We start from the raw sequence: 25,511 nt of genomic DNA, 5'->3' as shown, positions 1-25,511 counted from the left end.
CTGGATCCACTTCTGATGAAAATGCCTTCCTTCTGTATAGACTGAAAAATCCAGATGACTGGCACTTGCTCACATTTTTAACTCAACAGATGTACTGTGGAGGTTTTTATCCACAGACACCCCTGGGATTCTCCTTTAAGTCTTGAGTTAAAGTACTTATCTGAATGAGTGGAGAACAGGGGAGCAGTGATCAGAATAAACAAGAAGCACTACAGCAATATAGGCAGTGGAAGTTATTAGTAGTCGTTGCAGCAGTAGTCGTGTTAGTAGTTAATACTGAGGACAGCACCCACAAAAAAGCTGAAAATCATATTTTGATTACCATTTTCAATCTATTAGTTTATTTTTTATAATTGCCCTGACATCCCGGAATTTCATGTGTCATCTTTAAAACACAAATACTGAAATTGGGGCAGACTAAGATTTAGAGATCTGGCACTGAAACAACATCAGGAAGTCTATATTTGACTCAATGTAAGTCGAACTCCTCTGACTCACCGGTGGGACCAGCTGAGCTATCTGCTCTGCCACTGGGTATCCAACATATTCCTGAAGGATGTGTAAAGAAACAGACAGGACTCTCTTCAGCACAGCTCTGGGGCTGAGAGCCTCCTCAACGGTTCCCAGGATGGTCAGCCATCTGCTATATGAGACAACATCTGTAATATTATGAGAACATGTTAATCTGAAGCTATTTATTCTGCTTGTATTGGGCTTTCAGGAAACCTGAGTTTTAGTAAATTTGCTTTATAAGCTGGTCTACTCTAAATAAGCACTCATAATAGGCTATTGACAATGTGCACATTCCATAAACATGAAGAGATAGATAGATAGATAGATAGATAGATAGATAGATAGATAGATAGATAGATAGATAGATAGATAGATAGATAGATAGATAGATAGATAGATAGATAGATAGATAGATAGATAGATAGATAGATAGATCGATCGATCGATAGATAGATCGATAGATAGATGCTAAGAATGTAACACTTGCAATGACAGACTGATAGAACATACGCAGCATTACATTACAGAGTCTTCTCAAAAAGAAGAGCCTGCTTTGTGTCTTTTTGTACACATCACTTGTGTGTACGGACCAGTCCAGCCTGTCATCAAGGTGTACTCCAAGGTACTTGTATGACTGAACCCTCTCAATGTCCACCCCATCCACAGTCACAGACCGTAAGGATTTCTTGGACCTGCCAAAGTCAATAATCATTTCTTTGGTCTTTGATGTATTAAGCAACAAGTTGTACTTGTTGCACCAGTCTGTCAACGCCCCTACCAGGTCCCTGTATTCATCTTAGTTTAGTTTAGTTTTTTTATTTGCACATTATAAAACCTGCATAAACAATGAAAATAGTAAATTTAAACATTGTGCAGGAGAGGTAGAAGCCAAAAAAGGCTTATAAAAATACCTCCCCTATGTAAAAAACAACAACAACAACAACAGTGGTGGTCTTCAGAGTAAGAAGACAACACAGAAATTCACAACATAAAAAACAGAAAAGAAAGAAAGACAAAGAAAAAAGAAAGACAAATTAACATAGAAAAATCAAAGAATCTTCCTGTCCCTTCTTCACACATGCCACTATGGCCGTATCGTCAGAGTACTTCTGAACATGGCAAGATTCAGATTTAGATGGAAATCTGCAGTGAAAAGTGTGAAGAGGTAAAGTAAGAGCACAGTACCTTGTGGTACTACGCTGCTCACTGTGTCTGACATGCAATTCCCCCGCCTCACATACTGTGGCCGCTCTGTAAGATAGTTATAGACCCACAAGATGATGGTTGGCTCTACACCCATCTTCTCCAGCTTTCCTCTCAGAATTCTAGGTTGAATTGTGTCAAAGGCACTGGAAAAGTCTAGAAACAGCAGTCTCACATATCGCCCAGGTTCATCCAGGAAGGAGTAAATCCGATGTAGATGATTGCATCGTCCACCCCAATGTTCTCCTGGTATGCAAACTGCAGGGGGTCCACAGAATGCTGTACTTGAGGTCTAAGGTGGCAGGGTAGTAGTCTCTCCAGAGTCTTCATAATATCAGGGCTACTGGTCTGTAGTCACTGATTCCTGCTGGCCTCGCCACTTTGGGAACCGGCACCAGGCACGAGGTCTTCCAGAGAAGAGGGATCCTACATGTAGGGCAGGCTATGCCTTATCAATATATTCAAGTGTTGACATCTTTGAGAAAGCCATAAAATTATCCTTTTATCCATATGCAATCACATCCCTGCATTTCATTTTTGACTAATCAAAAGGTTTGTTTTAAAGTGTCAGATAATGTTGTGTCCACCACCCACCGTGAAGTTGACAGGGTTTGATTTTATTGGACGCTGCCATCAAGTGGTCACATTGTGTAACTACATGGTTGTAATAGTGAGTCATTTCAAAATAATATATGTCTGTCGGTGGGTGGGTGTATAATAGATATAGTAGCATATTAGGCCTATACTTTTCAATATGCTTGCTTGATCATTGGACAAGGCCGTGGCAATAGCTTTCCGATGAGGACCTTCAAAATAAGTGACCTGTGTAGCTAATAGTGTAATAATACACGTCTCAAACCACCACTATCTGAAAGTGTGAATCGTCCTTTCAATATTATTTTCATTTTTCAAGTTCTTGTTGTTCACCTCCCAGCCTTGCTATAAAAAAAATCGACGCCTGACTTGTGCCTAATAAAGTTTATTGAAAAATAGCGGGCTGTCTCTTTATGACGTATTTTTAAGGGGACAGGAGGAGGGCGGTTTGAAAGGAAGAGGCTAGTTTTGACAACATGTTCAAAAGAAAGATGCTGTGGTAATGGTGAAGCGACTGGTCACCGTCAGTAAGATGCTGCCTAAACTACAAGTTATCTGAGAACAGAAGTTGGTTTGATAGTTTGGTTCCAGCTCGTCCAGGACTCGGCTCAGTCCAGTTGTTGTTCGGTGAGCTAGCTTAGCTCGCTGCTCTCCGTTAAATGTAGACTCACCGTCAAACTCCTGTCTTTCTCCGTCCTAGCTAGGTAAAGTTAGTTGTAGTGGTGGTAGTGGTGGTGGCCCTCGCTGACCTCCTGGAAATGGCGAGTGTGCATGAAAGTTTGTATTTCAACCCCATGATGACGAACGGAGTGGTGCATGCTAACGTGTTCGGCATCAAAGACTGGGTGACTCCGTACAAGATCTCGGTGCTGGCGCTGCTGTACGAGATGACCGCGTCCAAGATCAGTCTGCCGGAGAGGAGACGGCTCAACAAGCTGATCCTGCCCCTGCAGCAGGTCTGAGTCCGGAGCGAACTATTTTCCATCCCACTGTGATGAAACTAAGGAGGTGTCTCACTCACAGCTGTGTCTTGTGTTTCCTGTGGCGGTCTACAGGGTCCAGACCTGACTCTGGGTCAGTTCCTGCAGACAGTGGAGGAGTGCTGTCCTCAGACTGCATATGCTGTCAAACTCAGGTGCTCCAGCTTGATACACACTACTTTTAACCGCGCTGTCGCATTCAGCCGTGTTGTTAGGAGAAAAAAAAATCAACATTATTATCAGACTGCGGGTTGCTTTCCTAAGATCAGCAAATTTAATCACCTATTAAATTATACGTCTCTTACGTTTGTTTTATCTCTGATTATTTATATAATACACTTATATTTATATATCTGTGTTGTCTGTTTTATCTGTATTTATTTATATTTGCTTATTTGTGGTATAGTTTTGTTTTGTTCTACATGTATTTTGGATGTGAAATGAGTTGTCCTCAGCAGGAAAATAAACTGTCTTTTTATTCTTGTGACAACAGATAGACAATAAGTAATATCATAACCACCTAGAAACATTAAAATGTTGACAATTTACATTATTGTTTTCCTTCAAAGGCTGCATGAAATGGCAGATGGAGAGCTGAAAGACATGGAGTACTTCTTTTCCACTCTTCCCACTCCGTTCACTGCTTTTGATTCTGAAGCTTATAAAACCAGCGTTGTGGGTGAGTGCACAGTACTTTCAAAAAGAATAATTCTCAAGAGAATAATATGTAATACACTAGTATGTGTCTCACCAGTTTTTGTTTTTGTTTGTTTTTTCTAAGGCCTTTTTATGAGACACATGCTCCTGGCCTACAACAAGCTGTCCTTCAGCCAGGTCTATAAACTCTACAAGTCCCTGCAGCACTACTACCACAGTCACTATGCCAAGCCAACTGATGGGCAGGTGGGTTTGCCAGCACTGGTTGCTGACGACTCTGATATGGACCTCACCAGCACTGAGGACACTGTGGGAGACAGAATAGACAAAGAGTCAGACACCCCGCTGCATGAGTCAGAGCTTCGGTTAGTGACGCTGTTCTTGTATAATAATGTTAAGTGCTGGAACAAATTAGCACATCATTTGCAACAATCATATTCACTGCATCTGCTCTACAGTAAAAACAAATATTGAAATCTCAGTAAATGGAAACCCTCTTGTTTTGACGATTGTGTGATTAGCATATCTATCTCACCACGGTCTGTTTTTTTTATTCTAGAAATGACAATGCTCCAAGCAGAGGCCCCCTGTCACAAAAACAGGCAGAGTACTTTCTAGCAAGACAGGTGAGTGTTTCTGTTCAAACCCATAGATTTGCCACAACAACTAAAATTCCTAAGGGCACTTAGAGTTTTTTGCATTATCTGTCACCAGGCATATCTTCTGAAAAACGATGAGAACAAAGCTCTGAAGCCCGCTGTACTGCAGGAAGAGCTCAACAACATGCTGAAATTTAACCCAGATTTTGCTGAGGCGGTGAGACCATCGCCATTACTTTCATTTATAATTCTTGCTTCTGATATATCAGTTGGTCTCACCTGTGTGGTCTTTTCTCTGTCCTCAGCATTATCTGAACTACTTGAACAGCATGAGAGTCCAGGACATCTTCCTCTCCGCCCACAGTCTGTTACATTACTTTGATCGCCTCATCTTGTCAGGAAGTGAGGGAAAGAGCAACGGGGATGAGGGCTATGGTCGAAGTCTCCGCTACGCTGCTCTTAACTTGGCAAGCCTGCACTGTCGTTTTGGTCACTAGTGAGTACAAGTGATGGGTCAGCTCTAAGGAGATGGACAAGTTCATAAGCAGAGAGTAAATGCATTAATTACACATATTTTTCTTTTTCTTTTCCTCCAGTCAGCAGGCTGACCTGGCTCTACAGGAGGCCATCCGCATTGCCCAGGAGTCCAATGACCATGTGTGCTTACAGCATTGTCTGGTAAGAACTCTTTTCAGCTGTTGTTGTTTTGTTTTTACTTGATGTCACTGTTGTGTTACCACTGTCAACACCATGGGTTATTATGCCTGAATTTAATGAGTGTGCCTTAGATTATTTCTCCCTGTCTCTTTGTGTCTCCCGCCAGAGTTGGCTCTACACACTGGAACAGATGAAGGGATCTGACAGCACAGTGTTGACAGAGGATTCAGTGAAAATGGCTGCCCATTTCTGCTTGCCAGTGAGTTTTTGCATAAGCTCTTAAATAAGTCTGCATATATTTAAATGGCGGTGGCTCTTCATTATTTTTGAATATGCTTTGGCTCAATTTTTTATAACGGCTTCAATTTGCATAACGACGCACAAAATGCAATACCTCAAATATTTGCACAGCACACGCTCATTTCCAGGACACAAAATTAAAACATTTGTAACAATTCAGAGGCAACATGAGCATCTATCCTAATCCTACGTCCAAATGAGGGAAGACAGTGAATGGGATAGGTTTACTGTGTCTGTTTGATTTTTATCCCAAACACCAAACTTTCAATATTTCAACCCACAGTACATTTAATTTGATTGAATACAGTAAGTTTCAGTGATTGATGATTTGTTGTGACTACATTAGAATAAAGGGGAAATAATTGGGCAACACGTGTCTGTGCATTTACTAATGAGGCAAATATCGGCTGTCGTTATTCTATGGACTGAGTTTGTGAGTCTGTGTTTTTATCTTCAATGACAGCATCTGTGAAGGAGAGAATTCCATACATCACTTTGGTTCTTTGCATTAGGTGTACTGCACATTGAAATACTGGTGAAAAGTCAAATTAAATGTAGATATAAAAACTAGATGTTCTTTATGGTACTGTACTGCATATACAGTGGTTATTCTGACTATTGGATAAACATTTAAATTTCCACCAGCACTCCTACGTCTTCTCTTATTTAATACTCCTGACCCAGTTGTTTTGATAACATAGTAACATACAGAGGCACATGTGTGAAAAACAGCAAATTAAAACATCAGAGGAAGCACAACATCCATCATCTACCAGTCATGTGTTTGGGCTTAACCCGCTGAACCTTGGCACATTTGATCCTTGTTGCGTTACCCACCTCGCTGACTGATAATCTTCTCTGTTGTAGTACCTGGCCTCTCTGGGCATTCAGTCTCTGGTCCAGCAGGGGGCGACGCAGGGTAAGACGGCACACAAACTGATGGATGCACTGAAGGACACAGACATCCTGCACTGGAAGCACAGTCTGTCGGAGCTGATCGAGATCAGCCTGGCTCAGACCACGTCCATATGGAGGATGTACGGCAAGAGGTCAGCCTCCTCACCTTGCCACCACACCACACAGTTGTCGCTGTAGTTCATTGTTACTGTCAGTAAGCTGAATGCTAGCACACAGCCTTCTCCACCACTCACATTAAATCAGCTCCTGCCAAATACAGCTAGAGATATCTATTTTTATATAAGCTTAAACATTTCCTGAACATGGTAGACTTTCCAAGAGCATGAATAAGTGAGCCACAGATTCCAGTCATTAATGTGGCTCCCTGTGTGTGGCGCAGCACCATGGCTCTGCAGCAGGCCCAGCTGCTTCTCAACATGAGCAGTCTGGAGCCAGTCAACTTCGGGGTCCAGCAGAACAACACAGAGGCGTTCACAGTGGCTCTCTGCCACCTGGCTCAACTACACGCTGAGCAGGTAACACAGCTGACTTGATCTTGTCTGTCTGCCTTTTTTACCCACTGCTGCATACCCATTAGTCCATTTGCCCAGTGTTGCGGGAAGGCAATAAACATTGATCACGTCTGTTTTTCCGGCTCCTGGGCAGAGTCCAGCCTTTAAATCTTTTGTCTCACGTACCTTTGCTTCTGTCGCAGGGCCTGTACAGTGCAGTTGCAGAGATTCTCCAGCATCTGAAAGAACAGTTCCCTCCCCACTCACAGCATGCCAAGGTGTGCGCTCTAAATTGTATTATTCATTGCTGCCCTACAAAGGCTATAACTGCAGAGAGACAAGGAATGTGTAGACTCAGCCGCAGACAACAGAACAGATGAAAAGGTTATTCTGCCATCATTTTTAACAAAAAAAATCCTTGCCATTGAACCTACATATTACTATACCTTTAGATAATAACAAAACAAAATACATGTGGAAAATGCTGTTTCTATCAAAATGTGTCTGTGTGGCTGTCTGCTATTCTGTCTACTTAACTGAACTATTGATTTAAATCAGTATAATCAATTGATTCACAATTCATTACATTTCAGTATGTGACTTAAAGGTAGCTAAACAACAGTAAATCACATGAATTTCACTGGCATAGAGTCAAACGCTGACTTGGCAGTTGCTGCTTGTCTGCTAAGCTAAAGGAGCTGCCAAGAGTTGAGCAGAATTTCTTTCTTCAAACATGAGATTTAGCTACTGCCTCATTTAAGTAAGTGGAATAACAGCCCAACATTATCAGTCAATCAAAAAAAGAAAAAAATTAAATATATGTAACAGATACAGAAATAATCAACATTACATTTACCTTGTTTTGGTCAATACTTGATTGCTCCTGTGTGGAAGAGCAGTTTCTGTAGTTTAGCTTAGTCTTTTGCTCCATTTTGTGGTTATTCAAAATTTTACACAGCCTTTTCCAAGTAATGAAAGATTTACATAGCAGAGTATGTTTTCTTTTTCTTTTTTTCTTTTTTTTAGTTTAGTTTAGTTTATTCGCACCAATACAGAATAACAAAAATAGGACACATTAAAATACATTGACAAAAAAATAATAGGTGCAAGCCGAGACAAGAGGCCCAAAGGGCCTATACAAGGCCTCAGCTCAGGAGAAAAAACAACAATTACCAAAACAAAACAATGTATTGTATACCCATGTATACACATACATACACAGACCTACTAGACAGTGAAGAGTAGAAACAATACTCATCTTAATAATAACGATATAATAAAAATCACAATGCTAACAATAATATTAATTCACGAGACAACTCAAATCACTCCAGTATTAACATACAGTCACTTAGTAGAACATTTTAAGTCTACATTTGAGCACTGAAATAGACCTACACTTAGTAATTATTTGAGGTTTAGAATTCCAGATTAAAGGACCTCTGAATTTAATACTGAACTGCCCTAATGTTGTACGAGAAAATTTACGGTAAATATGATTAGCTTGTCTGGTTGGGTATGAGTGAATAGTGGAATTTGCAACAAAAAAGTCATTGAAAACAATAGGAAAAGATGCAGCATTTGTAGTGCAATTAAACATAAAAATACATATTTGATAAGTGTTAATTTCAGAAATGATCAAGATTTTAAGTTGCTTAAACAAAAGAGTAGTTGGTGCTAGGTAACACGAGGCAGTGGCAAGTCTAACAAATTTATTTTGTAACAACAACAACAAATTGTGAAGAGATGTTGAATATATGCTGGCCCAAACAAGGTTGCAGTATGATAAATAAGGGTAAATCAAGCTATAATACAGTGTTAATAAACAAGATCTATTTATAAAAGATGAAATTCTACGGATAACACCATAAGATTTAGTTATTTTCTTGTACACCAAGTCAATGTGGTTTTTCCATGAAAGGGCTTCATCAACTATGACACCTAGGAATTTGGTATGCGATACTTGTTTAATTTCATTATTGTTAATAATTAATTTAGCTTCCTCAATAGGATAGTTTTTGTTTTTGTGTCTGAAGACTATATAATTGGTCTTGTTGATGTTTAATGAAAGCCTGTTCATTAGAAACCATCTTGCTGTTTGGTCAAGTATGTAATTAGCATTTTTGATAAGTGAACTGAACTTAGAATGTGACAAAACTATATTTGTATCGTCAGCAAATATGATGGATAGAGCGTCATCAAACTGTAAAGCAAAATCGTTTAAGAAACAAAAGAGGCCCAAGGATAGATCCTTGAGGAACACCATAAGATAGCCCCATTTTGCTGGAATTCACACCTTCAATGTAAACATATTGCTGCCTATTGGCAAGGTAATCCTTGAGCCAGTTTAATACAACATCATGAAAGCCATAGTGATTACGTTTAGATAAAAGAATCTTATGATGATCTACTGAATTGAAGGCTTTGGCCAAATCTAAGAAAATACCTATTGTAAATTTGTTCTCATTTAGTGCTTCATGAATTTTTTCTACAAGTTGGACAAGAGCCATATAAGTCGAATGTTTTTTTCTAAAACTGTACTGGTGCTTATAAAGCACGTGAATTCATCATGACCAGCTGCAGCATTGTTTAGGTTATTGATGGTCTCTAATGCTTCAGAACATGTGGGTGGTTCAAAACTACTACCACTTTTAAAGGTAAAACACATAACTGAGTCTTGCAGCACAGAGATTTATTTTCTGATGCACATTATGATAGTTCATGTTCATGGCACAAAATGTAAAAAAGTAAAATGTTTTTTTTCTTTCTTTTCTTATCAGCTCTGGATGCTGTGTGATCTTAAAATCCAGTTTGAAAGACATATGAATGAAGGAAAATACCACTTAGCAGAGCCACTTGTCACAGCCATCTCTGCCCAAAACAAAACAGAGGGCCTCTACAGGTAACGGCAAGGCACAGGTCTTCGGTCCTAATCTTGACACTGTCTGAATCATCAAGGTGTAAACTGTGCTGTGACAGTAACAGCGTGTTTGTTGACAGGAAAGCTCAAGTTCTGAAGGCTCTCAACCGCAGCACGGAGGCGTACAGCATCTTACAGCGACTGCAGGTTCACTGTGAGAAGACTAAATGTACAGAGATGGTCATCAGGTAGGCTGCCACTTATGTTGTTGATGACACATTTTCTGATAATATAATGATGTGTTTCCTGGTTTGTAGAGAAGAGTGAACTCACCTCAACTTGACTCATCTTTTTTAGGGCTGTCATGAATGTTTAATGTATGAGGTTCACATTATGCATCATCTTAGGAAGCACTAAGTGTTGTGATATAAAAAGACTGAATAAAAAATAGATGCCTTTCCCAAAATGATTTTTTTTTTTCCCAGAGATGAGAACATGTCACATTTTTATTCTTGCCTGTTTATGTCTCCTACAGAGTGATGCTCTCTACTGCTGAGCTCCACTGGGAGTCTTCTGGCTTCTCCACAGCTCTGCCTCTCCTCCTCCAGGCCTTGGCTTTGGCCAGACAGCACCACCTACAGTCCCTGGCCTCAGAGACCATCCTTCACTTGGCCTTTACTCAGGTAATCCACAGCAGAGGAACAGCCGTCACACTGATTCTGTTACGGCTCTCATGTATGCAAATCACCGCAGACTTTATGGACAGAAATGCTGCTGTAATTGCTAAATAAAAGTGATGCAGGCACCGACACATGGTTTATTTATTGTCTTTGTTGTCTCTCCTGTCCTCAGCTCATGCTGGGGGTTCCTGAGCAGGCTCTGAGTGTCCTGCATGAAGCCATTGAGCCCGTTCTGGCCCACGGAGCAGTTATGGACAAGGGCCGAGCCTTGCTGCTGACAGCCCGCTGTCAGATGGCGGTGGCTGGGTTCAGGCCAAACGGACAAGGGCAAGCAGGTAACAGCTTCAGCCCCCCCGCCGGACACCGATCCCTATCTCGCAGAGTCATGCGGCGCGGCTGTTCATTTACATTTACACACTGCTGCTTTTTGTTTCTCTGCAGATTTGCATATGGCGGTGTTGGCTGTTGACACGTTAAATGAGGCGGCGGCCTATTTTTCCACTCTGAACTGTAAGGAGCGGCTACGGGACGTCCACTACCTGCAGGCTCAGCTCCATCATTCTCTGGGACAAACCTCACAGTGTAACAAAAGTGCCATGCTCTTCCGACTGCTGGACCAGGAGCTGCAGTCACCAGCACCACCCGTCTCCATGCGGCTCTAATGGCTCCTTTTTCAACAACAAACTTTTTCTTTCTTTTTTTTTTGGCCTCTGAGAGAAGGAAACCTCCTCTAACTGCTGAGCTGAGTCTCTTCAGCTCACCACTAGATGGTGGTGAAACTCTGTTTTGCTCTTATTCATTTCTTTTACAAATATTTTGAACTGGAGATTATTGTGAAACTCTTTGTACACACTGCCGCGAAAATAATTAAACAAGACAAAACATAAATAAGGCTGAGTTCCCAATAACAATGACTCTATTAACCCGTCATGGGCATGTTAACATGTTTCAATAGCTTGAGCCACAGCAGCAGTCCAGTCTTGTCTGACAGACACATGCCAGGTGACAGCATGGCAGAAACCTCGAAAGTTTATCAGAAGCCGTCACAGCGGCGCTGAGTTACAAACTGCTACGTGATGAATGAGCGTAATATCACAGTTAGCTACAAGATGAATGTGTTTCAGTGGCCTGGATGATTCATATTTCACCAGAAGAATACTGATGAAGCTGGAATCCAGAGGAAAGAAATCGTGATCACATTTATAATGTAATGCTCTGGGATGACATAACAGCAGATACTGTATCCGTATTCCACTAATGTCTGACACGATTTGTGAGAACTATTTTGGCTGATAACATTACATTTCTTCTGGCAGATCCATAATCCATTACTGAAAGCACTTATTTGGGGGGGGGGGGGGATGACTTGTTTCATCTGATTTCCTTTTTCAGTTAATTTGTATCAAGTATAGGAATGATTGTAGTAGGAATAAATCTGCGGTTATATTTGTCGTATCTTGTTGGTGTGGTACAGTTTAAGTCTCAGTAGGATTTTGTTTTGTTAGTCTTGTGCACAAGCATCTTGAAGTGATTGTTTGGTTAGAGCTGTCAGAGCCTGTTCTCAGTATATGTTCTCAATAATTTCTTGCTCATATAACATCTGTGCCAACAACCTCACAAATCCCAGTTGAATGAGTTCATTAGTTTTATGTTTGGCTTCATGTTAATTTCCGTATAGAGTCAAGTGTTACTCTCAAAGGTGAGGTCTTTGTTGTGGTGTGACTGAGGTCATATAAAACCTGTTTGGCATAGTTGCAGCCAATGGTGGATAGACTTTGTGGGTTTTGTTAGTTTAGGATGAACCAACAAGTTTCTGGATGTAGGAGTGTGTTTGTGTAGTGCAGAGTTGAGTGTTCAGTTTATGCTTTTAACCTGAAGAGAATGCAGGTATGATGTGCTGCAGTGGGAGTTAAACCACTAATCATTATCCATCAAGTTTGGTAGAACCATTTACAGCAGAAAGCCTCCTATTTTGTGTTTGATGCTGCTGGTACTTCTCTGCTGCTTTTCCCATGTACTGTTTTTGTCTTTGTTGTGACGCAGCATTGCTCTCTGTCCGAGAGAAATTTCTCCTTCGGGAGACCAATAAATGATTTTGACTTTGACTTTGACTTTGTTACAAAGTGCTTTCAGTGCAGCAGAGCAATTTCCATGAGTTGAGAGAATACTTCCATCAGTGATGAGGTTAAAAAAAATAATAATACTGAATACAACATTTTTTTTAAGCTCAAAAATTGTTCAGACATTTCTTCAACAGGGCTGCATTATCTGTGTTGCTGGTGCTTGGTTTCTTATTGGCTCAAACAATGGCTGACTGAATACAGTACCTAAAAAAAAAAAAAAGAGTCTGAAGAGTTCTGGTGTTCAGTATCTCCAATTATTATTGAGTCTGGAGATCCCTACTCTACTCTCATCTAACACTTTAGCAGATTTTTTTTCTTGCAGTAGCCTATTGAAGGTATTTCCCTCAGCATGCTAACATGCTAAATCAAGGTGGGGAAGGTGGTTAAAAAAAAAACAAAAAAACACTGACATTTTCACCAATGTTGTTTTCAGCAAGCATTAACATGCTTGCGTTAGCATTTAGCCCAGCATGACCATCTCCTCCACTTTTGTCAGCTAGCATGTTGACACATCTTCCTGCCCTTTAGTATTCTCTGCATTAGCACCACTGTGTCCTAAACAAGTGCAGCCCTTTGGCTACCCTCTATGGATGGTGTTGCCCTCAGGCAACAAACCACTTTTTTGGTGCTCACATTGCTCCTTTTAATTTTTCTAAAATAAAATATCACTTAGAAAGTAACTTCTTTGTTTGAGGGTAGAGCAGTCCTTAGCCTACAGGAAGTAAACCTAGATGGGACACGGTAGCCTACCAGCCAACAGTGTGGTAGCCTAAGTAAGTATGATTTTAATGTTTTAATTTGAATAACAATGTATACAAAAATATTGTAAATATGCATGTATATGTGAAGATGCATATTTATTTTGAGTAAATATTTTTATACTAAAACTGAAGATGTAGTGGGGTGCACAAACCAGTGCCTTTGCCACATCTAAAGCTGGGGGTTGTGGGGATTTTTTCCCCTTCTTTAATAACAATTGATTTAATTGAGGTTTAAGTTTTGACAGTTCCTTAAGCAATTTTGTTTGGGTCTAACTGGCACACATTGGCATGCTAACATGCTAAACCTGTTCACCAAGGTCATTCTGAGCATGTTTTCCTTAGCATTTAGCTCCAAACACTGTATACTGTAATACTAAGTACATTCTCCTATAGTTTTGACAGCTAAAATAGGCATGTTTTCCAAAGCGATTCTGAGGAAGTTAGCATTTAGACTAAATGCTCCTTGAGTTTTAACATTGTGCAAAAGGAAACAATCATTTTCAGAAATTCAAAGTGTTTTTGGCAGAACATCCGCCTATGGAAAGATAGGATAGGGTGTTTAACAGTCCCGCACACAAACAGCACAGTTTCTATGGTAAAATATAACATCTTTGTTCAAAATGTTTAATAACAAGCATGGCAACAAACATGGCATAAGAACAATGCATGTTTAGAAAAATATATCTGCAAATGTATTTTTCAGAATACACTTTACATTCACTTAACCTCTACTCGATATTAAACATTTACAATTCAAAAAGTAATAGTTTGACTGTAGAGTCACGGTAGAAAATAACACGTTCAGTTTCTGCTAAATAATGTTCGTTGCAGGATTAACTTACATCAGGAGAAAGATGTAGGTAGACATTTTGGTAAAACAGGCAAAGACCTGAGGTGTCCTTACTTTTAAGTGGTGTACCTGCTTGCTGGTGTAGTTTTTAGTGAATGGTTTTTCACCAGTTGGACATGAAACCCAACCCCTCCAGCCCACCCCACTCCACCCCTCTCAGACAAACTGTCCAGTTATTGACAATAGTTTTTCCTTAGACACTAAAAGAGATGAAAATACTACACGGACAACCTACAACCACTCAGATTCTTACCTAAAACACAGTGAAGAAGAAGAAAGAACATTTCATATCATGACATTATTTCCATCATTTGCCCAATATTTGGTGCTTGCTTGTTTTTAATTTTGGATACTGCATCATACAGGTTTATTTTATATAAAGCACATGTGTTTTGGTCTTTCCCAAACATCTCCTTTCTGACCAGTATCCAGTATTGATGATACAGGAGTCAAACTAGGTGCAACCTCTTAATTTACTTCAAAACACAAAAATAATGCCAAAGTAAAAAGTAATGTTAAATCGTTGAGTTGGAGTAAAAGAGGTATTGAAATGGAGTCATTTTCCACGTTTGAGTAAAAGAAATTCATCTCGGAAAAGGATTGGTGGCTGTGTCTCTGTAGCTTAAACACTGCTTGAGTCTTCAGTGCAGACACCTTTCGTGTATTCTGGCTCTGTCCAAGTGTCTTTGAGGAGACGCTCCAGGCTGACAGGTGAGAGGAGGCCCTGAAGTCACACTCAGTACCCTGCTGGATAGCCTCCTTTCCTGGGGTCCGACTCTGCACAGAGACGCTCTCCCTGCCGCACCACTGCCTGCACCACTGAGTCTGGAGTCCTCAGCAGCTGTGTTACATGGTTCTTCTGGGCCAGACCCTCCAGGACACTCTGCCACGGTAGCATCAACACACACACACACAAACATGTAGAGTCTTGTGCAGAACATTAATGTTTTACTGATTTGTGACTTTCATGAATCTTAGACTTGGCTGAGATGGGTAATGTATCAGAGGAAACACTTTGTCGTCTTTTATTTATCATTCCTGCTAGTTATTTTTAGCCATTTGTGGTATCCAGAGGTTGAATCCTAGTGACTTTGCTGTTCCTCCGGCCTTTTCTCTGGCATCGTCGTGTGATGATGCAGATGAGAGATGGGATTGTTTGTTGTGCATTTAGATGCTTGATGCAGTCTCTAATATCTTAATGAATTTAGCATCATCCCAATTTTCCCAAGGTCTTTACAATTAGCTGTTCCTACTGACCGGAGCTGAGCTGAATTGCTCTGGACAGTAGGAAATCAATCAAAAGAGGCACTATTCATTAGTCTGCATCTCATTATTATGTAATAAGTAATGCTTGTGTAACAAGCAGCACCAAGAGGTTGCCTAATCAGATCATTGTTTGATGATGTTGTTTTGCAGCATGAGTCTCCACCCACCTTTTCAAAGCCCTGCTCTACCACTGTCATATTTGGGTTGAGCTGGTTGTGGACTCGAGGCTCCGTCACAGCTTTCTTAAGGTCGTAGTTAAAGAACAGGGAGTTCAGGATCACCTGTTTGTGGCCAAAATGCAAGACAAATAAGTGTGTGTGTGTGTGTGTGTGTGTGTGTGTGTGTGTGTGTGTGTGTGTGTGTGTGTGGTGTGTGTGTGTGGTGTGTGTGTGTGTGTGTGTGTGTGTGTGTGTGTGTGTGTGTGTGTGTGTGTGTGTGTGTGTGTGTGTGTGTGACTTACTAAAGCAGTAGCTGTGGTGATTTTTGTGCCCCCAGAAGCTCCTACAACCATTTTCACTCTGTTGTCTTTGTCAAAGATGATAGTTGGACACATGGAAGACAGCGGCCTCTTCCCTACAACAGATAAACAGAAGGCTGCTACGACTGCTTAATGGATAGATGTTTACGTTTTATTTTTCGTAATCTGCCACATACTTAAAATGCCTGCAAACAAAGCAAAGGGCAGCAGTGAGTCTCAGTCTGAGTCTGGAAATTAGCTTATATTTCTAAAACTGGAGGAGGGTGATGTTGTTTGTGAGCTCCAGACAATGACAAATGAAAGTCTCCTGGAAACGTCACCTCTGCATCAACCTAATGAGAGAAATGGTCATGTAACATCCTTGTGACTGTGGAAACAAGAGGCTTAAAAACACATCAGTCCATCAAAACAGACGTGCCCAAAATTCATAACCTTAACTGGGGGTTGGAGTAAAGCAGTTGATAATTCAGCCCAGCCACACCTGGTTGGATGAAGTTGTTGGGTGAGGGAGGGATTCCAAACCCGTTGGTCATGTACGGAGAGCTGAAGTCATCCATTTCATCATTGAAAATGATTCCAGTCGACCGAGACATGACTTTGGAACCAAAGCTGGGGAAATAAAATGGCTCATTTTACGAATCATTCATTCAAAGTCACAGATCATAAGCAGCAGAACAGAAAACGCACTTGTTTCCTTCCAAAGGAGAGACGTATTTCAAATTCTCTTAAAGTCTTACTATAGATTAATGGTGCTGGTGGCGGCCACAGCGCTTCCATCTTCAGCTATAACCGACAGGTGAGCTGTCCCGTGGTTGTCTGGGACAAAATAGTCTGGCTCGTAGTAGCTGTCTGGGTGAGTGGTGTCATCTGTGATTTTGCTTCTTATGCCATCAGCAAAGTAGTCTGAGGTCATGTTATGGATGAGCTGAGAGGAACAAAACAAGTCAGTCGCAGAGCTGTACTGTATGTCATAAATGCTAATCAATTGCCCAGCACTCATTCTGGACCTTATGACTTTCAAAATCATGGCTAGAAGCTGCACATGGGCAGCATGTGCAGTTTCTAGACTTAATTTCCCTAAAGAGCTGAACAATACAAGCAGGAGATGACTGTGATCATACTGAGTAATATAAACTAGAAATAACCCATAATAAAGGTCTGAAGGATCATAATAATGATAATAATAACATTAAGGCTTACGTCGGTAATATTGAGATAACGTGGGTCCCCGAGTCTGCTCCTCTTGGCGTAAGCAAAGCGAAAAGCCTCTACGATCCGATGGTACGTCAGAGTCTTTTTCTCTGCTGTAGAGACACTTGTGTCTGTGAAGTTGTACCCTGCAAAGTATCCACAGGAAGAATCAAGTCTACAGTAAATGAAGAATAACATTTTCTTGGCCCTCAGGTAATGAGGCTTCTCCATCATTGTACTAAAAGCCCATTTGAGTCAGTGGCAGGTCATTAAACTCTAAGTAAAATAACAACATGAGCCCTTTCAGCAGATCTGAGATCTGTAGTGGGAACACATTCCTGCAGAGTCATATATGAACACATTCAATCTTATCCCATCATTTGAAACTAATGATGCCACTTTTTATTTAAAGCATGACTAAAGATTCTCTGCCTGCACAGATGGGGGGTCGACGCTGAATTAAATATGGCAAGCAGAACTGAGCAGCAGCTCTGTTTTCTGCTTCCAGACCGGGCGGAGAAACATTTCTGGGACAACCTGGGGAAACCTGACATATTTTCTTCTGCATGGCTGCACAAGCGCTTGGCCAAGCTGCTCACCATCCACAATGTTGAGTATGAGTGCCAGCACAGGGCCACTGGAGGGGGCGTCTGGGACATGCATGGTGTATTCCCCAACGTTCAGCTTCAGAGGGTTCTCATTCAACACAGGCTGGTACTCCAACAAATCATCAAGGGTGATAATGCCACCTGGAACATGCACAGACATGAACAGCCACGTTTGAAATGAGGGATGATGCTCAAATTACTGATCTCTGCATTACTGTGAAGTCTTGGTTTCAGTTCCGTGCCTATTCAAAACATTTATTCATTCATGTATAAAGATAAGAACGGACAAGGAAAAGAGACCTGCCGCCTGGATGTCCTCTACGATGCTCTGAGCCATTGACCCGTTATAAAACACGTCAGGCCCCTCTTCCGCTATTCGTTGGTATGTCTCGGCCAGCTTTGGAAATCTAACAATATCATTTTCCTTCAGGATGTTCTTCTGAGAATCACAAAACACCTCACTGGAAGATGAGAGGAAAAGAAAAAGACAGAAAATCACCTAAACCAAGTCAATGGATGTTCAAGCTGATACAGTATGAGTCAAATACAGAAATGTCACACTGTGGCACCTGACAGAGCAATTAATACAGCGGGCCCCAAAAGTCTCAGTATCACTTTCTAATGGCCTCTGACTTACTATAATTTATGTACATGTATATCAAAATGAACAAGTGTGATCATAACAGTCCCAGTCCTCTCAGGACAGAGCTTGATATCTACACAGAGGATTTAAAAAAATTCCACCATGAATTAATTAACCTGAATACTTAAAAACTTCTAGTTACTATGTAAAAAAAAAAAAAATTGTCAAGACACATAGTGTTGCGTTGCGAAGGTGAATTACATTTAGTCCACGTTTGATTTATTTTCCTGCATATAGTCATATTTTTATGAAAATACACCAGTTACATCTTAGGTTGCATCACGTCACTAGCCCAGATCTTAATCCTAAAAACAGCTTTTATCAGAAACCACAAGATGTTTATTCAATATATACAAAAAGCTAAGCTTCATAACAATAAGCTGCAAAGAGGACAAAGTTTTTGCCAAGACGTCACAATATTGTTTTATAAGATAATTGGACACGATTTGAGTCATGAAACTAGAAAAAGCAGCAAAGAGAGTGGAGCCATTGTTGCTGCCCTTCAAGCTCACTTGTATTTTTTTCCCTTTAAATGCTTCATCCTCACCACATGTTGGCGTCTCCTTGAATTGAATCTTTGCTCTTGAAGATGGCGTGAGCCAAAGCTTTTCCTATAGGGAAGCCATTACGAGCCAATGCAATGCTGGGCTCAAACAGTTCCTTCCATGGCAGCCTGCCATGCCTCTTGTGTGCCATCTCGTAGCCACGGATCTCCCCAGGAATGGCTATGGACAACCCACCTGTCATGTAGAGACAGCAATAACACTATTTTTGAATTTCACAAGCCTTCTTTCTGTCTGCTGACCAAATATATATCTCTACCTCTGAAAATCCTTCTCTGGCCTCTGATACATTTGAGTCCGATAGCTTTTACAGTATCACCAAACTCAGTAGTCAGTTCCTACCTGTACGAGAAAGCTTGGTGTTGTTGCCAAACATGTCCTCTGTGGCATTCATGGGCGCAGTCTCCCTGGCATCAATAGTTTCTACCTTCCCTGTTGAGGAGAAAATGAGGACAGATTGGAGGTGTTTGCCTGGTTAACTTTGTTGGCAAGTGGAAACTGATGCTGCGCGCTCACCTGTGGAGGCGTTATAGATGACAAAGAAGAGTCCTCCCCCGATGCCCATGCTGTGAGCGTTCAAAAGGCCGACACATAGCAAGGCAGCAATGGAAGCATCCACGGCTGAACCATTTTTCTTCAAAATGTCCCTGAAGACACAATCAACACACATCAGACAAAAGCTGGAACACTCACATGTAGAAGTAGACGACGTGAAACCAGAATCTCTCACCTCCCCACTTCTGAACACTTTCCAGCATCGGCAGCCACAGCAGCCTTTGAGTAGAAGTAGTCTGAGGGGGGAGGCGTGTTTTTCTTCCCCAGCCCCATGAAGACCCCCAGGAACAGGCTCACTGCAGCCACCAGAAGGACCACCAGGCCAGCAATCAGGGACTTCCCAACCATTTTCCTGCCCGGGGAAAATCAACACACCTCACAGTCAAGACTGGATCCTGCTCAGCTCAGAAACAAGTGTCTTCTCCTCCGGTCCAGACATCAGGCATCCATGTCATTGTTGCAGCTGAAACTGAACTGAAGATAACATTTTGTGAGAGCAGAAAGTTCACTCACCTAATGTTGGTCTGGCACAGATAGATGTCAAATACAGGACAAAAAGAAGACAGGGGCTGTCCATTCAGCTAACACTCAGTGTGTGTCATCCTGATGATGGTTTGGTTTTCAGCTGTTATTTAGCTCAGGTGTCACGTTGTAATGTTGCTGAGCAAGGCCTTCTGGATAATAAGCATGTGTTTTATTTGTACATGTTTTCCAAAGTTACAGGCATAAAAACAGACACACGGAGACAGACAGGGAAGCAGAGGAAGACAGTGGTAGGACAGATGTCAGACAAGCTGTCTTCTGTAACGACTGTGCTTGAGCCATATATCAGCAATGAAGATTTAGACTCTGACAGAAAACTGCACATTCAATTCAAAAATCAGATTTTGGTGTGGTTTAATAGATCGTTTTTAAAAGTGGACATCAATTTTTTCAAATGATGGATGCTTCCTTTTCCTCACTTTAAGCTCTTGAGTTTGTCTTTCTAGTCTTCCATAATCTTCCATTTTGCTCTGATATCAATCTGGCAGGCTTGCCAAAGTGAAGGTGAGAGTGATCTGTTTACAGATGCAGGCAGCATTCAGCCCCAACTCAGGGATCCGTGTGATTGGCTCAGCCAGCAGCGTTGCCATGCTCAGTAGCCGTGTCACAGTCTATTTGGCTTATTCTGCAGGCATCCTCAGACTGATTGAGATGCCTGAGCCTTCATCCCAGCAACACAGGTCCAAGCCGGCCACACCGGTGGCAGGAGCTTCTCAGCAGCAAACTGCCCCTCTGTGGTACTGTACCTCAGCTAATCCAGCGTGCACTCCTGTTGCTGGGCCACACTGATAAAGCACTGTCAAAGGAGCCTGTGGGCTGCTGCTACTGCTGTGGCTGTGATTGTGTCTAAATCTAATCACTACTATCCTGTTCTGGATCTCCCAGGTTCAGAGCCACCCTAAGGATGGGAGTTTATATAATGGACGGAGCTGATTTATAGCGGAAGAGGACAATTACATATCTGTTTGTCACAGGTCACAAAAGCCTTCCTTCAGCTTTTGTGTGTACATCACTGTCACTGGATGGGAGCAGTGGGGTAGCTTTTATGAAATACCAGCTGGAAATGGTTCATATTTTTATCCCTCAGTAAAAGGCTTATAGGTTTCATTTTGACTTTGCTGGGGGGTGGCGGACACAGTCCTACCCGTCCAGGTTTCGCTCTGATTGTTTTCACACAACAGAGCGGATGGCTTGTCTATACCTATATAGTCAGTAGCAAATCAAATCACACACTGCTGCTGCTCCTCAGGGACAGAAACACAGTCTGCAGAAACACAGCTGAGCGATGGCCACAATAGAGGGTATGCACATGACGTCACGGTACTCGGAAGTCGCTGTGGAACGTCCACTGAGTGGCAAAAAGACGAGTGGCAGAGCCGCCAAAGTTAAAAAACGAGCAAGTAACTAAGCGATTTTCTCCGAGCCCACACAAGTCTGACATGTCTAGCTTTGCCAGCATGTAAAGCATGCATGACCTAACAGAGCTGCTAAAAATCTTGAGGATACGTCTCACTTTGACCGAGTTACATTCAAGAACCTGTTCTCAATGACGGAAAGTAAATTCACTGGAGCGGTCATTTTTTTCGATCGATCAGCTGTGTTTACAGTTTCAGGTGTCATAGTTCTGATGTTTAGACAGATAAATTAGTCCTCTAACACATCCTACAGTTTGACTTGTCAGAGTTTTTCAGAATAAAAGCAGCGTGCAGGTTTAAGCGTCGGGAGTCACTGTCAGGACGACAGTAACAGCTGTAATCTCGTCCCTCTGCACAGTAACAGCAGCCTGTCAGTCACTCTGCAGGTGCCGCGGTCACTCTGTGTGTTACAGGAAGTGTCAGTGGAGCAGACGGTTTTGGGGAGCTGGTTGTCGATTCCTTTTGACATCAATTTGTTTTCATATAAGATATTTTATCCAGTTTATGAGTCCACCGCTATCCGCCAGCATGTTGAGGGACGCTTGTTTTGCCACTCAGTCCGATCGAACGGGGCGTTGCCGAGGGCAACGTGACGTAAACGCATACCCTCTATAGAGGAGGAGGTGATGTCATGTGTTTTTATGTGTGACTGCAGTCCTTTAATGATAGGGACTCCACAGACAGACGCTGGGTCCTGTCTGCTGCAGTTATACTAGAAAATTCAGCTTCTTTCTCAGCAAGGATAGAAAAATGTCTTAAGATGCATGCGTACTGAAGGTAGGGTGGCACACACCTGTCTGCCTTCTATCACAGAGGTCCACAAACTAATGTATTTGTGTCCAATGAAAGACTTATACGTTCAACTTAAAGGGATAGTTCGACATTTTAGCAAATTAGCCCATTGCCATAATCCCTATAGTCATAGTAGTGGTTCGTTACCTTTAATTGACGGTGCAAGCTATTTTTAGAACGGCGGAGCAGAGCCGCGAGCAGCTCAGAGCTACGCTACGGAGGCTCATGGGATTTCTTGGTTTCTTCATCAAACTCATCAAATACACAATCCAACAACTCCAAAACGCTCTGGTGGACAAGTTGTGACCTGCACATTTACCACGCTATGAGATAATAACGGAACATTATGAGACGGAGTTGTTTTTGAGGCAAATGCAGACACTGCTTGCTGAAAAACTGCCATCGATGCCAATACATCAGCGGTTTTGCATGAATCTGTTTAGAAAACAACTCCGTCTCATAATGTTCCGTTAGTATCTCATAGCGTGGTGAATGTGCAGGTCACAATTTGTCCACCAGAGCGTTTTGGAGTTGTTGGATTGTGTATTTGATGAGTTTGATGAGGGAAACCAAGAAATACCACGAGCCTGCGTAGTGTAGCTCTAAGCTGCTTGCGGCTCTGCTCCGCCGTTCTAAAAATAGCTTGCACCGACAATTAAAGGTAACAAACCTATACTCCTAAGACTATAGGGATTATGGCAATGGGCCAATTTGCCAAAATGTTGAACAAAGCCTTTAATTTGATAGTCAACAAGCAAGACATACAACAAAGTTCTCCAACCAGACCTAACCTCTAAGATATAGGGGGAGACCAGTGGTGTCAATGACTGATTGATTTGTGTGCCACCATAACTTTTTTCAACTGTTTACATTTCAGTATCTTATCACTGCCTTATCTTATTGTTTAAAAACTGTTTAACTTTCCCCTTTATTGGTTTTGGACACCAGCTGGCTAACACTGGAACATTTACAGATTCAATGTGCTTATTTATAGGTTTTCTCTGCCACCCAATGTGGTTTCTTGCCAAGTTGTGGTGGCGACTGAGAGTTTCAGCCATTGTTTAGAGGTTATAGAGGTTATAGTCACTATTGGAAATTTATAGGACTGGCCAGGGATAGCTGGTTAGCTTTAGGAGAACATCTGAGAAGTATGCCTCATTCTGTGCTGAAAAAAAATGTTGTCCTATTTATCTATTGTGGAAAATAATGTTCTGAACTGAAGCAGCCAAGATATTGTGACTTTTAGTTGCTACTTTTTGTCTAACTCCTAAAAGCCGGGATCCACAACTCTCAGATGATCTCACTCAGTAATTAGACCCTCTCTCTGCCTCTCACTCAGTAATTAGACCCTCTCTCTGCCTCTCAACTTCTCATGTCTTCCAAACCCACAGCTCCAGTTTGTTACACAGACTTTCTGCAAAAAGTGTGAGATGACATCATCAAAGTTATTTTTGCAAAGTGTAGGAATCTTACCCTAGAACCACAGGAGACATTACACAGGTGTTTGTACAAGCGTACCACTGCTCTTCATGATGAGCATACTGAACTTCATCTGTAAAAATTGATTGTCCTCTTAATCACTCTTTCCCCCCCAGACGAGAGATGGCAACAATTTAATTTGTTTTCTCCCTTATCTGAAGAACTGTCACTTTATATATGTTTCAAAATGGAAGGCAGGCATGTTTTGCACGTGATGTATAAATGAGTTTCATCAGCATTGCTTGGAGAGTTAAAGCCCTGACAAAACAAATGAGAAGCACGTTGATGAAACATTAAATTAAGGGCACAAGTCAGTCATAATTACGACCTCAAGGAAAACATGCAGCAGATTGAATCCAGGAAGAGTGTAGTGCAGCCAGGGGAAATGTTTATTAGAGATCAACACTCCTGCTGCACTAAACAAGAGTGGGCATGAATCATAGCAGAAAACAGGGTCAAATCAAGATCAATGTCCCTAAACCCACAGTGATGGGCAGTCAGGCCAGGATCCTCACAGCAGACAGACAGACAGCTGAACCTCCGTGGCTAGAACCGAACCAAATACCTGCTTTGTTTTGTTGTGTGTGTGTGTGTGTGTGTGTGTGTGTGTGTGTGTGTGTTTGAGGATGGTAGCTAAGCAGACAAGTTCTATTTCATGTAATTACCTCCATTTTATGTAATTACTTTTAAGCATTTACGAGGAGGTAATGCTTTGCCCATTTTGAAATAAAAGGGATTTTTAAAAAAAAGAAGAAGAAGAAGATGCATTTACAAATCCTCCATGTTATTATTGGAAGTCTGAAATTGATGTATCAGGACATAATTTTAAAACACAGGTTTTGAAATGATCTGCCACTGGGTGTCTCAATCAAAATGATACTGAAAGAACAAATTTAGCCACATCATGAAGCAACAAAGATGTAGGCTAGCTGTTTCTTCACACTGTTATCTACCCCTGTGTAGGACATCTTCAGTTACAGTGGTAAAAACACTGTGAGAGAAGCTATGTTCAGATTTGTGACAAATATCACCTGGCTCGAATGTATATTTAAAAACAACCAAGTTGTGTAAAGAGTATCATTAAAAAGTAGCTTTAAATATATAATAAATATAAAAGTAAAGTCTGCCATCTTCTGACAAACATCTCTTTGAGGCATGCTTCGAGAGGATATGACATCTGTGACCAAATGAAACAACACTGACCTTGATTGAAATGACAGATTTCTCTGGGTTTTGAAAATTGTTGGAAACATTTGGGATTAACTACATAACTCAACAAATGATATAGACTAATAAAGTCATTTAGGGCCACCATTAAACACAGCTGAGCAAAATTAAGTATAGGCCACTTCATAGTAAATGAAAAACAAAATTCTTTATATTCTGAATTGTCTTCTCATATTTTAGTTTAGTCTACAAACTGCACACAAGTAAGATAAATACTGGCATTGCCAGAATAGGTTTTTATTTGTGGCTTACATGTTGCTAAACTTAGCCTGTTTGCTCAATTATGATAAAACCAGGGTTTACGCCATTCTGTTTACATAATTTAGTTTTACAACAATAAATCAGAGGATTATGTTTACATAATGCTACTTCACTCTTGTGATGATAACACAGAGGATTAGAATAGAGTGTACTAGTAAAGCCTGAGATCCTGGTGCCACCTCTGAAGAGTAACAGACTTGACCTGTCCTGAAAACAAAGCAGGAGAGCACAGAGGTGGACCAACACCACACCATCAGCCCTTTGATAAGATTGGATTCAGTGCAGTCTGCAAAAGCAACATTTA

The 25,511-nt window shown here is 41.3% G+C and overlaps 2 protein-coding genes across 2 annotated transcripts; one reads left to right on the top strand and one right to left on the bottom strand.

The window, feature by feature from the left end:
• Positions 1-2,715: 2,715 nt before the first annotated feature.
• anapc5 (anaphase promoting complex subunit 5) lies at positions 2,716-11,799 on the top strand. The gene is made up of 17 exons (XM_085787444.1): positions 2,716-3,266; positions 3,366-3,445; positions 3,860-3,969; positions 4,072-4,312; positions 4,507-4,573; positions 4,662-4,763; positions 4,852-5,042; positions 5,143-5,224; positions 5,370-5,462; positions 6,371-6,552; positions 6,801-6,936; positions 7,116-7,190; positions 9,693-9,814; positions 9,913-10,020; positions 10,308-10,455; positions 10,625-10,787; positions 10,894-11,799. Exons 1-17 carry the CDS (start codon positions 3,069-3,071, stop codon positions 11,112-11,114), a joined length of 2,319 nt encoding a protein of 772 aa, XP_085643570.1. The 5' UTR covers positions 2,716-3,068; the 3' UTR covers positions 11,115-11,799.
• Positions 11,800-13,897: 2,098 nt separating this feature from the next.
• On the bottom strand, positions 13,898-19,868 carry ggt1a (gamma-glutamyltransferase 1a). Its single transcript, XM_085788211.1, has 12 exons — positions 19,666-19,868; positions 19,452-19,582; positions 19,278-19,367; positions 18,920-19,112; positions 18,030-18,190; positions 17,721-17,870; positions 17,131-17,267; positions 16,668-16,855; positions 16,412-16,539; positions 15,913-16,025; positions 15,620-15,733; positions 13,898-15,069 (listed from the first exon to the last, which is right to left on the bottom strand). The coding sequence occupies exons 1-12, from the start codon at positions 19,836-19,838 to the stop codon at positions 14,923-14,925; spliced, it is 1,725 nt and encodes a 574-aa protein (XP_085644337.1). The 5' UTR covers positions 19,839-19,868; the 3' UTR covers positions 13,898-14,922.
• Between the last annotated feature and the right edge of the window lie 5,643 nt (positions 19,869-25,511).

This window comes from Trachurus japonicus, chromosome 9 (genome assembly GCF_045865225.1).
Source record: "Trachurus japonicus isolate A0001 chromosome 9, Traja_1.0".
NCBI lineage: Eukaryota > Metazoa > Chordata > Actinopteri > Carangiformes > Carangidae > Trachurus > Trachurus japonicus.
The sequence above is the reverse complement of the archived record's forward strand: the minus strand, read 5'-3'. Positions and strand labels throughout refer to the sequence as shown.